The 14,045-nt window shown below is 40.4% G+C and overlaps 1 protein-coding gene and 1 pseudogene across 7 annotated transcripts in view; both read right to left on the reverse strand.

Annotated features, from left to right (window-relative positions):
* MYO3B (myosin IIIB) overlaps positions 1-14,045 on the reverse strand; it is a 395,071-nt gene that overhangs the window by 184,264 nt on the left and 196,762 nt on the right. For all 7 annotated transcript variants that reach the window (XM_089519779.1, XM_089519780.1, XM_089519778.1 and 4 more), the window contains 2 exons: positions 9,246-9,334; positions 8,379-8,508 (listed from right to left, as the gene is read on the reverse strand). In XM_089519779.1, the coding sequence (XP_089375905.1) occupies positions 8,379-8,508; positions 9,246-9,334 (219 nt within the window). The remainder of the gene's footprint in view (positions 1-8,378; positions 8,509-9,245; positions 9,335-14,045) is intronic.
* LOC149313775 (uncharacterized) lies at positions 12,240-14,029 on the reverse strand (annotated as a pseudogene).

Raw genomic sequence — 14,045 nt, forward strand, 5'->3', positions numbered from 1 at the left:
GTTACATGCCCACAAATTTTACCCTCAACTTATCCATGGGTCAGATCAAAAGCCATAATTTTTGCCCCGAAACCTGACCTCGACTTTTACATGAGGTCGACTTATAGTCAAGTATATATGGTAAAATCATATTTACTGTATATGTACCAAAGAGCTTCAGTAGAGACACTGAAGGCTATTTGAGAACACAGGCCTGAAATAGACAGGCTAAATAAAGCTGCTTCCAGCTGCTTTGGTGCTTTGGGGGTGTGGCGTTCACATGACACATGCCCCCAAAGCAGCTGGAAGCTGCTCTGAGGCTGGGCCAATGGGGGGGAAGGCCACCTCAAAAAGAAGCAGATTTAATCCATTTCTGCTGGCAGCCCATTTGGGATTGCAGCAGTGGCCTGCTTTGGAAGCAGTAACTACAGTCCCAGGCCAATTGCTTGCCAATTGCAGCCGTCTGCTTCACCCCTCAGACACCATTTCAAAAAGGCTGTCTTTCTAGTGCATGTCCACCATACCTCTGGTGCAGAAGGGGAACATGAGGACACTAAAAATTACTTTATACAAAGTAATTTTCAGCCCAGTGCTGTCCACACTGACAGGTAACAACTCTCCAGCATTTCAGAGTCTTTCCCAGTTCTACTTGGACCTAACAAGGATGGTACACCTTGAAATTGATTCTGAAACTGTAGACCAAAAGAAAAAAAGCACATTTCCAAGCTCTGTCTCTAATTCAGACAGCACTACCACAGAGATGCACTACCAGGCACTATGAAGAAATGTCAAGTGCTCTGGACCTTTGGTATCCACTGGGATTTGATTCCATAGCAAAATCTGTGGATATTTATGTCCCGTGATATTTAATGGCATAGTAAAATGGTATCCCTTATATAAAATGGCAAAATCCAAGTTTGCTTTTTGGAATGTGTACTTTTAAAAATATTTTCAAGCCGTGGATGGTTGTATCCGTGAATAAAGAATGCCATGGATGTGGAGGGCCAACTGTAAAAATTATCCCCAAAATTTCCCCTGCAGACTTTCCTTTTTCCCTTATAGCAGGGGTAGGCAATCTTTTTGAGCCGGGAGCCGGGTTGCTGTCCCTCAGACAACTGGGGGGCCGAAGCCAAAAAATAAATAATTAAATAATTTTTTAAAAAATTAAATATATAAATAAACCAGGACAAATGTAGGACAAAATTTTCAAATGGAAGACACTTTTTTTAAAAAAAATGGAGGACACGTGAAAAAATTTGCTGATTTTTAAAAAAATATTAATATAAATGCATGTTTCTGAGGCTTCTATAGACAATTGCCCCCCAAAGGCCCCAGCGGCAATCGGCGGCAGGACTGGGCTGGGGCCGGTCCCAAGGCCTCTCCGGGCCACATCTGGCCCACGGGCCGCAGGTTGCCTACCCCTGCCTTATAGCATCCCCATTCTGTATTTTAGTTAATTATTTGTGACCAATTATGTGTGTGTGCGTGCCTCTAAGTCACCTGTAGACTTATGGGAATGCCATGAATTTCACAACATTTTCTTAGGCAAGAAATGCTCAGAGGTCATTTTGCCAGTTCCTTCCTCTGAAATATAGCCCACAGTACCTGGTATTCCTTGGCAGTCTCCCATCCAAGTGCTAACCAGAACTGGCTCTACTTAGCTTTCAAGATCAGATGGGATCTGGTGCCTTTAGGGTAATTAGGCCTAGTAGTTGACCAATTGCAAAATATCCTAAATATTCTCAGAATGGGAATCTATGTGCTTTGTTGAAGTGAGCATGCTTTTCAGCATTTGAAAAAATACAACAAGATGGCAAGCAAGAGTTCGCTAGCAAGGCAATCAACCCCAGGTTGTACAAAGCAGAAAAATCAACAATCTATATGCAAGGAAGAAGATTTATTGTAAAAAGAGATAGTGACAAGCCCAACATCTTCCAGGCGATGCCCAGTTGGGGAAAAACTGAATCTAAACAAAGAAACAAGACTTGAATGATTACTGCAATTACAAATAATGCATAGCTCCAACACCTCCATTGTTTTCTCAGAGTTTTAATGTACATGTCATAATGTAACTGGAACTGGTGGGACTCTCTTGTTCATTTTTATTCCATTTTTCTCTACAATTTTTCTGCAACACTAGTGCTTTGCATTTAGTGACTGACAGTCCTTTATAGGCTCCACACCACAGGAAGCTCTTCATATTAATGCATTATAAAACATTTGGTCACTTAAAAAAATATCTTTAAGCCATGAATAAAATGTAAATGTATTATTCTAGCAGTGTCATTATAAGAACCATCCAAAATCTGTCCTATTCACACCGACAATTCCACCTCGAAGCTTTCATCCATGACACATAAGTTTTTCTTGAGAAATCTAGGACTTTGTTTGGTCAATGTTCTCCCCTATCATCTCTAGAACTCTTCCAAGCTATTTTGATGGTTTGATATGAAAGTCAAGGTAGCAATCCTGCCATTCCACATAAATACACAAACTAAACCAGCAGCTGAAGATTATGATTGCAATTCCTGCATTTTACTTGAGGGTAGCAGGCAACTTAGAAGGTGCAGGATGCGCCACCATGGACATTGCTCTGTCTTCTCAACATCTCACAGCTACTTCACAGCCCAGAGCAACTGCTGTCTAAGGCATCTGCTTCACTCTACCTTTTTTGTATGCACAGCAGGGAAGTGAAATTGCATGTATTTGTTCCACTGACCAAGTGCACCTGTCTTGATTGTGTACCTCTGGATCTCCACAGAGTGGCATAAAGTTCATTTATGGTTCAGCAATAGGTGGAAACCCAAATTTGACCTGTATTTTGTGGGGTGAATATCCCATACTTTTGGGACTCATACTCTCTGGATTGTGTGTAGCCTCTATTCAGAATCATAGAATCATAGAGTTGGAAGAGACCACAATTTAAATATTGTACCCATGACTAATGAAAGCCAGGGTGGTGTAGTGGTTTGAGCACTGGAATAGGACTCTGGAGACCAGAGTTTGAATCCCTGCTCAGCCATGGAAACCAAATGAATGACCTTTTACAAATCACACTCTCTCAAGCTCAGAGGAAGGCAAAAGCAAATCCCTCTCTGAACAAATCTTGCTAAGAAAACCCCGTGATTGGTTTGCCTTAGGGTCACTATAAATCAGAAACAACTTGAAGGCATACAACAAAAACAACAACAATCCATGACAAATGAATATCTGGGAATGTCCAAGAAATAAGAGGTATTGTCGGACTCCCCAAAGATGCACAGAGAAAAGATTATGGGAAGCATAATCAAAATAGGCATAGGAAATACCTAATTTGCCATTGTCATCAGCTTGTCACTTATGGTGTTTTTCTGAACCATAATCCTGGGATTCAACATCAAACACAGAAGATGCAATCTCGCATAGTCACAAACTTTTTTTCAGTATGCAATAGGGCTTCCTTGAGTTTCAGTTCTTTAACCAGAAGCAGTCACATCACTTCTAAGAGCTATCATGCTTTTGATAGGATTTTTTCTCACAAACAAACTATTTTTCTTTCAGGCTGTGGCTACTGACAGCCTCCTTTTGCATCCTGCTGTGAACATATGTACAGGTTATCTTTTATGTGGTGTGTTTTATAGAATCACACTGCCTGGTCCAAAGCTCCACAGGGTTTTTTGGCATACCCACAAAAAGAGCTTCCAATTTGCTTCCATGTCTGGAACAGCTCCATGGATGCATCTGATATCATACAGTTCTTGATAGAGAAACGAACTGGCAAATGATTATTCTTGCATGTCCTCTGCATATACGTACATCTGAAATGCTTGGAAATGGAGAGAACAGCAGAATCAGAAATCCAGAAGATGAAGGATAGGATTATTGTTGTTGTGTGAAGGAGTTTTTCACATGATGAAAACTGGAAGACTATCCGAATGCCAATCTGGGGCTCATCCATGGAGTTTCACATTATTTCAAAAGAAAATATCAAACCATGTTGGAGGCAACTGAAAGGCTATCCAAATGCAATCACGAGTCATCCCAAAAATAGCTGCATTCAGAAAACTATTGAATTTGTAAATCCTTTTCCATTCTGAATTCGCAGTCATTAGAGGCATTAGGAAAAGGGGGGGGGGGGGAGTAAAAATGTGGAGCCGAAGCATGCCTGCTGCCTGCTCCTTATTTCTTTCTACTTGCCACTCGGGGGGCGGGAGGGTGGGGAAGTGTCCTTCGTCCAGAACATTAAAATCTAGATGCAATTCTATCCTCCCTGTGCACATGCAAACACGCTAATTCGCAAGGAAGAAGCTGATGGGTACATACTGATCTGATGAATTCATTTGCATTGGCACCGCTCTTTTGGATGGATGCTGTGTTCTGCATCACGTGTGATGAGTTAGTACATAATTTCGTGCATTTTCTCATTGGCCTCACTTTGTCCTTCTTTCAGGATGGTGATATATCCCTCCCATGTGAAAAAGTCCTTCAAGTGGTTTCCAACTTATGAAGACTCTAAAGTGAACTTATCATGGGGTTTTATTGGCAAGATTTGGTGGGGGGGGGGTTGCCATTCCCTTCCTCTGTGAGCCAACTTGCCCAAGATCTTCTGCTCCAGATGTTTTGGACTACAACTACAGTAACACTTTTCCACTGCCCATCCTGTCTGGTGATTTCTGAAAATTAAAAGTTCAAAATATCTGGATGACTATGTGCTTCCCACCACTACTGTAGTGAACAGACTTGAAGGAAACTAAAGGGTTATCATAACCAACCTCCTTCACTATGTAAGCCGCTTTGATTGTCCTGCAGCAGAAAAGCGGGATACAAATAAAAGTTTTTATTATTATTATTATTATTATTATTATTATTATTATTATTTATTAAAGAACTGACCTATCTGTTCACCAGTCTTGCCTGATTTCTTTACCACTGGCTTGGAGCAGACTGAGGTAGGAGAATACCAAGGTAGCAGAATGGAGTATACTACTGTACTTTAGAATAAAAGTGAGGTGAGAAGTCATAATTTTTATAACTCCCTTGATGGACATTTTTTAGACTTGAAAAGAAACCTCGCACACACACAAAAATGACTCTAGCCCTTTCTTTTACCATGCTTGTTTGCTGTTATGCTTGTTTGCTGTTCACAGGAAATTTTAGCACAGGGGAACATCCTTAAAATGTGATCTTGCACATTTAGTCTGTAGCCCATGCTATACTTTTTCATTCTGCTTAGAAGATTTTCACACCTGGCTCAGCACTGCTGAAACGTCCTCCAAACGACCCTGAAAGGTGGGGAAAGAGCCTGTGTCTGAATGCCAGGAGCGCTTCCTGAATCGCCATGGAAATATGGCTCCTTCTAGCATCCCTGAATCACCTCACAGGGAGCAGATTTCCTCTGAACATAAATTTTGCGTTCAGAGAATTCCTCCCCCCAGGAACGGTTCAGGGACGCAAAGGAGGAAAGCACGTTTCCATGGCAAATGTTGAGAAATCAATAGAAAATTCCCAACCCATGTGCCAGCACTCATATCAATGAACACTTGTCTTAGCAGGTTAATTTTTCTTCACAAAATGGATTTAACAAGATTTTTCCAATTTCTTCACAGGGACATTCATACATGAAGAATCCAAAGGTCAATAAACTACAGGAGGCTATTTTCTTTCTCCAACAACCTATTCATTTAGTTGCCCTTTCCCCAAAATATCCCTAAGAGCAGACCAATGAGATGTGTTGTGCCTAGTAAAGTATCTCCATTACAAATGGAGAAGAATAGAATCATGAATATACAGACATGCCATCAGAGAAATCAACATCTAACAAGCCTAGATTTGCTGCTAGGAAATGACTGCCATGTTTTTCTTCTTGAAAACAGCCAGAAAACATCAGATGGTCCAGAATGTGGGAGCACAGTTTTTGTTAGATGCTCATATTCAGAAACATCTGACATCAATCATTTGTGTGCTTCACTGTATGCCTAATTGTTTCTGGACTAAATGCAGGATGCTAGTTCTGGCTGGGCCAGGATATCTTAGGACAGCATAGTGCTCAGCATAGTACTGAGATTGATCAACAGAAGAGAAGCTCCACAAACTGTCACCATTTGAAGTTAAATAATATGTGACTAGAAATAAGCTGTTTTCCAGACATGGTGCTTCATTTAATAACATCAAAGGAGGGGGGGAGAACCCAGTCATTATAGCTGCTGTTTCTTTCAAGATTTCAAAGTGCTTCACATGCATTATCCAGCATTGGGTTGTTATTGTAATACTTACAACCTTGTAAGGTAAGTGATTATTATTAACTCCCATATTGCAGATCCCAAGGCTAACAGAATGGAGTTTGCCATGTAAGTTCATGGTAGCAATGGCAGCTGGTGCTTCCCATTTCAGTGAAGCAAGGAATCCACTTTGGATTTTAAACTGAACTTTCAGGGGAGCTATCAAACAACTGAACCTATTTTGAAGGGTAGGTTTCAGCACCCTTGAATAGTTTCTTTAAAATTCAGATTAAGAACCAAAGTGTACTTGTCCTCCTGCTGACAGGAGCCACCAGCTGCCACTATATAGCAGAGCTGAGATGTAAACTGGGCCTTCCTGAGTCATAGCTCAGTTTCTCATCCCCAGGGCTACATCAGCTCTAAATTAATGGAACTTTTCTCCAGAGTGGCTCAGGAGTCATGAAGGGAGGCCTACTTTCGAGGCATCCATTTTACTTGGCTTTATATGAAATCTAATTGTGATGCTGTTTCTAAATGTTTTTCAAACTACTGGTTTTAACATGAAAATGTCCAAACAGTCGTACATAGCAGCTGAACAAACCAGTGGGTTAGAAAGCTGGCACAATTCCTGGCAAAATATGTTACTCTATTGTGTCTCGTTCAGCCTGTTCAGGACAGGCAAGGCTATTGCTGGAAGCTGCTGTCTACTCACGTAAGTAAGTGAATCATGAACTAAGCCTGCAGTAATGCTTTGTTCACCAAAATGAGTTTATCCTACAGCCACATTTGTTTGTATGAAGGTATTAGGGATGTGATTCATCACTAAGTTTCTTCTCAAAGAAAACAAGCAATTTTAGCAATTTTCTTCCCACCACAAGAAGATATTTGAAAACCACACAGTTTTTGAAGCCTATTTGCAAGCAAGAACTTATTCTGTGAAAAAAACACCATGTGGTTGTTTTGCACAGAAACTGTTATTTTCTAGTGATGAAACATAATTTTTGCAAAGAAAACAACATTGCCACATAGAAATATTAATTTCTGCATGGAAAAGGTTGTTTCCTGCATCATGGGAAAATTTTTCACATAATAAATTTCAAACCGCAAACATTTTTTTCAGTCCAGGATTCTTCTGATCAGGATTCCTTGACACACAAAAACCACATTTTTCAACCATTTAAAAATATTTTTCAATAGTCTTTCCTTCCCTAGCAGCTATTTAACAACTGAATCTTTGCATTAAAAGCCAGTGTGGCATAGTGCTTAAATGTTGGAGTATGATTCTGGAGGCCACAGTTTGATTCCTCCCTCGGCCATGAAACCACTGGGTCGGTCACTTGCTCTCAGCCTCAAGGGAAGGCAATGGCAAGCCTCCTCTGAAAAATCTTGCCAAGAAAACCCCATGATAGGTTTGTCTTAGGGCCACCATAAGTAAAAAAGGACTTGAAGCACACAACAAATCCCCATTTGTACTACAGTCTTCTCAATACTATAACCATTCCATGTTTTCCCCTCAGTTCCAGGGTAAAAAACTATGACTACCATTTTCTTTCTGTATTTCTCTTCTATAAGTGGAATATAGTGGTCGAGATTCTACAATGAGATTGCAGAGTGAATCTCCACATGTAGCGTTACACATTAATTATGTTAAACAAGCCCTGGCATGGAATAGCAACACTATGCAACCAAGAGTACTGCTACCTTCCTCATCCTCCCACAACCTTGAACTGAAAGCAGAACAGTAATGCCCAACCATTTCTGTTGAGGAACCTACACATGTTTAAAGACACCCAAAGTTCTAGCCATTTACTCATAAAGTCTGCTTTAAGTGTATTTTCAGTGTTAGGTTCTATACCCATGGTTGAAATATTGACAGAAACACGGGCCTAATAGGCTGTGGGGAGGGCATAATGAACAGAGAATCAGTAAATGTTCTTCCTCATAATTTGTTCTCCATATAGAATGTGGGGGCAGGATATAAAATGGGTAATATCATTTTTGTTTGTTTTTTATCATTGTAAAATATGTGTTTTTATGCGTAAGGACATTCAGTAAAATACAATAAAAGGTAAAAGGTAGTTTCTCTGAAAAAGTTTTTAAATTCCAGGTAAATTCCAGGTAAATTTTCTGAACTTAACAAGCAAGCTTAGCTAAGCCATAGTGATGGGTCAGTATAAATCATCCTTCACAGTTGTGGAGTACCTGTTTTGGTTAAAGGGCTTGAGAAAAGCTGCTGCAGAAGTTTATTCTCTGAGGTCCTCAGGACCACCACTATGTCAGCAGGAAGGGTGTCTCTGTTCTTCTCAAGAAAGCCATAAGCATCATACAGAACCTACATGATGAATAAGAATAAGAGTGGCTATTACGAAGGGCAGCTATACCTTTATGTTCAAGTCTTAGGCCCTTCTGGGCTAGCTGTGACTATGAAACAGGGGAGCTTATCACAAGGATATTTAAATCAATTTACCTCAATCTGGTTTAACCCTTAATTTGGGCAGCATCCTGATATTATTACAGGGTTTTTGGCTCCAATTTTGCTGCCCGAATACATCCCGGGCCCATCCCCACTTCCAGGAGGGCTCCGGCAGCCATTTTTTCAAGCTGGAAAACTCTCAGATCCAAAAAGAGCCACGAGGAGTGGCTCTGGAAGTGAGGATGGACATGGGATGTATTAGGGTGGCAAAATTGGAGCCAAAAACCTTGTGATAATATCAGGACACTGCATGAATTAAGGGTTAAACCGGATTGAGGTAAACTGATTTAAATATCATGCAAGAGAAATATCTGTAATTTGCCTTTCAACTCATGTCACCTCATCAATCTGCAAGGATTAAAATATTTGAAATGTTTTTAAAATGCACAGTACGACATACTGCATCAAATTTTGATGAGACAATTCAAAATTTGAAATGTTGTACTGTGCATTTTAAAAGATAGGATCTAAGTTTTGAAATGCAAACACATTTGAAACACTGAATAGAGAAAGAATATCTGAAAGCAATTTAACAGACACATAAGAGCTGGATTACTTCCTACATTTGGATTTAATGCAAGTTGTATAGCCTTTACCTTTCCAGCATAGTGCTGAATGCCAAAACACAGCTCCACTCGTTTGGGTCTCCAGAAGTATTTGCATCGTAAATTATCTTCAAATTTATCTAATCATTCCAAAAGAGAAAACATAATTAATGGCTCATTCCCTGAACTGCACATCCCCCTCCTACCCATTATAGGTGCTTCCTGACTACATAATCAGAACTGATAGTGCTGCTTTCCCTACCGTGGGATGGCCTCTTACATTAGTTCTTTGATAAGTCTCATGACTCTTTTGTTCTTTCTTCCCATTTACTTAAAAGGGAATTCACCCAACAGAATAATAGGTAAGTCACTTTTACCTTGCATTTCTGTCAGCCTCTTACCATTCACTTCTCAGCTATTTATGAGACACCAAAGGAAGATTGCCAGCAGGGATTTCAAACTATTTATCTTATTTTGCCATACTTTCAAATAACATTAAGGATACATGTCCAAAACTACTTATAACTCTACTGCTAAGGCAGCCACATGCCCTACATCATAGAGGGAAGTCCTCTCTTTTAAAGGCTGCCAGAGGACACCCTTGATCTCAGTGATTTCATCCTCCAGGCTTCAATTTCAACACCCCAAAGCTTCAGTTAGTATGGCCAATGGCCAAAAGTGCTGGGAAATAACATCCCAAAGAACTGAAAGACTAAAAGTCAAGAACCAGAGCTTCATCTTGTCTAGGCCCAGAAATAGATGAAAGGTCCTCCATCCATCCCAATTGCCACTACCCTGCTTTGGAGAGAGAGAGAGAGAGATGTAGAAGCAGCCGCAGTTTCATCATGCCTAACTGGCACTGCCCTGGCCCCAGAGGGAGAGAAGACGTAGCCACAGCTTCATTATGCCTAGGCCTGAAGCAGAAGAAAGGCCCTCCCTCCATCCCAGCTGCCACTGCCCTGGCCTTTGAAAGAGAGAAGAAGCAGTATCTGCTGGGTTTAATCCTCTCCCATACTGCCATCCACTTTTCTTTATGTCTTATTTAGTCTGAAGCCTAAGGGTGGGGAACTGTCAAATTAACAATTTGTAAACTGCTCTGGGAGCCTTTGTGGCTGAAGAGCAAGGTATAAATACTTTCAATAAATTAATTAATTAAAAGAATGAAGAGCTTTCCAGTTCAAAGATACTCATCATAAGAGGTGAGCAGGAACATCGAAGCTGCCCCTCAACACCCAGCCTCTCGACAATGGACTGAGCAAGGACATAGTACAGTCACAGGATTCCCCGCTATGGTGAAATTTATTGGGGGGTGCATATAAAGTAGGTTCAGTGGTATAGCTCTGGGTGATTGCAGTTGATCACCAAAGATTTCTGATTTTCACAGAAGAAAGAACAAAAATGCTTTCCCTGCCCATTTCTAAATTAGTTTATAGGGATGGAAGAAAGTTGCCAGATGCACAGAGAGAGGGGATGCATCTTGGCACTCTAGTAAGTAAGTAAGTAAGTAAGTAAGTAAGTAAATAAATAAAAGAACCCAGAAAACCTCAGTCTGCCTGCACTTAGTGTGCTTATAAAATAGCATATGCAAGGCTAATGAAAATCTATCATCCTCCTCTGTCTTTTTCTGGGATGGCATGTTGTTTTTGGTCTTGGTCTTGTTTGCTTTAGAGTGATGCACAAGTGGAATGTACAAACAGACCTCCCATAAGCCTTGTTGTTATTACAGTTGTCTCTCCATATCCATGGACTCTTGATCCATGGAGTCAACCATACAAAGTTTGAAAATATTTTTTAAATATCCAAAAAGCAAATCTTGATTTCCCCATTTTGTATAAGGGACACTATTTCACTATGCAATTGTATTTAATGGGGCTTGAATATCCATGGATTTTGGTATCTACAGGGGGTCCTAGAATCAAACCCCAGCAGATACGAAGGGTCTACTATATGTGCCTTCAAGTTGACTCCAACTTATGGCAACCCTATCAGAGGCTTTTCTTGGGAAGAACTGTTCAGATGGGAGGTTGCCATTGCCTGCCTCTGAGGCTGAGAGAGCCTGATGTGCCCAAGTTCATCCAGTGGGTTTCCATGGCCAAGTGGATGCAAACCCTGGCCTCCCTGAGTCCTAGTCTGAAACTCAAACCACTACACCACACTTGAATTCATATGGCCTAGGAAAGAAGAAGGATTTTAACCCTCCATCATAGTTCAGCAGTGACTGATGCCTACAGAGGACAGTAAAGAAGAGCAGTGTTACCACTTGTTTTTCTGGCTTCAAATGTAACAAATCAACCAGTTAGTTTTTGGTAATTAGCCAGAATCCATATTGTAAAACTTGTGAGATTTCACAGAATTTTTCAGCTTTTAACTTTTGCATTCCTCACATCATTTCCATTCAGAAATAATTAAGTCTTATTTGGTTTTGTACAATTTGTATTACGATCATTTTAATATTTAGTATAGCAATATACACCAGACTACAAACTTTTGTAAGGTAGACCAGCATTGTTATCTTCCCAGAGTGCCTAACAAAATTTTGTATATGTTGGAGGAGAAACAGGGGGCCCTTTCACACTGAACAGTTATAGGACTATGACTCCACTTTAACTGTCATGGCAACATCTTATGGAATTCTAGAGTTTGCTGAACTTAGAACTCTGAGCTAGAGAGCTCCCCTGGTGCAACAGCCAAAGCAAAAACAACCAAAACAACAACAGGATTTCACGAGATGCAGCCATCCTGTTATAGTGCTATAGTTGTGAAGCATTAAAGTGCTTGTAATTGCAGACCATATAAAACTAGAGTATGAAACTAGAAATTTCTTGGTTCACAGTTCAATTTCTTAATCGCTATGCTATAGCAGCTGCATATGCTTAGATGTTCATCTTTATTATGGTCATAGACCAGCACAGGTAAAAAGGGGATACAGAATAAAAGAAGGTAAAAACACCAGTTAAAAACAGTATTTAAAATATTTAAATATTTTAAATATCCTTTTCAAATCCAGTGTGGCAGGGCAAGATTAGTATTAGCCTACTGTGGAGGTCATTGCCTGACGGATTTTACAGCAGCTGCACAGAATCTGGCAACATTATATGTTATATCAGGGTTGGTGTCCAAAAGCAACAAAGAAGTGTAAAATTGATTGGTGTGTCCTTGATGTTTATACAATAAAGGTGAAATAAGGCTGAGGTGGATGTCTCTGTAGTATGAGCACTGGAGTAATACGTGCTCTGTTGTCTCTATTTATCCAGAGTCACAGGGGCGTAATCTGTCTGACAAGAGGATCTTCTTGTATTGGCCTTCAAGGACAGCTGAGGGAAGTGCATGGTCTCATGCCAAAGTAAAGGCTCTTCAGAGTTTTGGAACTTCAAGTTTTGTTAAGTATGCGTAGGTGATGCCAAGTATCTGATGGTGTCATTAAGAATAAAAGTTGGGGAGCTAGCTAGGTCTAGCTATCGCTATATATCTGTCACTCATTGTTTGATGGTTGCTTTAGCCTTTTAATATCCCATGCTGAGCAAAAGATCTGGAGAGGAGCCAAGTGAAGAGATTTTAGTCGTCACCGTCTGTTTCCATGTAGGCTGGAATTCATCAGTCAAGGTAAGTGGAGTGAGGCTGGTGGGAAAGAAGCATAGTCTGAGCCAGTAGGTGAGTATGGTCCCCCACACTTTGGCCTCCATTTTCATAAAGCCCGATTCTGGTCTCAGTGCTGCATTAGACACATATTTTGGAGCTTAGAATACTGATCTTAGAAATTTGGATTGCACATGTTCTCATGGTGCAGAGTTGGAGAGAGGTCCCAGTTGGGATCCATAAAGCAGTTGTGCCATCAATTTGGCTTCAAAAAGTTTGAGTGCTGCTGGTATATAGTGGCCTCCTCTTGTCATAAGAAATTTGAGAATGGCTGTTGAGCCCCTCTATGTGTTTCCAGCAGCATATTCCCCATGTGCTTTCCTATAGCATGAAAGATATTTGAAGCAGGAGACTTGTTCAATTTTGTGGCCATCTATATTCCAGTTATGGTTCCTGGGTGTTTAGATGAACTCTGCACAATAATTTTGCCAACTTTTGTAATCTCATTGTCTTTTCTACAAGTATGTTCCTGTATTTATTCCATTTTAAATATGCAAATAGGCATAAACTAACAGTTGAGACTGGCTTATATAGAGACAGACAAAAGATTTCAGCTTGGCCAATACCTGAAATAGCACAACATTCTGTTTTCATGTTATCACCACTGGAACAGGAAATCTGTCTAAGCAGAATGCTGATCCTACGGTTCAAATATTAGCAGATGTCTAAGGTGGGCTATGCAAATTCTCAGTATTTGACCAGCTGGCACAAAATGAGTAACAACAAACAGTTTGTATTTAGTCAGTAGGGAGCCAGCCTAAGCCAAGAGAGTAAACAGCAGACCCAACTTTCTCTGTTGCTCTCACAATTCCATTATTAAGTTGCACAACTAATCTTGAACCACAGAAGTCCCCCACAAGTGACACACTGCTTCAGTTGTGGAATGGTAACAAGGTTGCTTGCACAGTGTGTGTGTGTACGTACACACACACATACATACACAAAATACCTATGGAAAATGCTAATTTTCTAATATTCTTCTAAATGTTGTAATCAGGCTGCTGGGAGATACTTTCCCAAGGCCCTGTCTCTCTGGATAATGGGAATTTTGGAAGGAAGAGACAGGAAAGGGAGAAGTGGAAAAGACATATTTCATCACCTTGTTTTGTTTTATTCATGGAACAGCACTCAGGATCCAAGCTAATAATATCAGAAGTACCTATACCACAGCAAAGCAAGCAAGCACTCACAGTGTTCATAGTAGATAACAGACCC

The sequence above is a fragment of the Sceloporus occidentalis genome, unplaced genomic scaffold (assembly GCF_023333645.1).
Source record: "Sceloporus occidentalis isolate IW3139 unplaced genomic scaffold, rSceOcc1.0.p SCAF_4, whole genome shotgun sequence".
Lineage (NCBI taxonomy): Eukaryota > Metazoa > Chordata > Lepidosauria > Squamata > Phrynosomatidae > Sceloporus > Sceloporus occidentalis.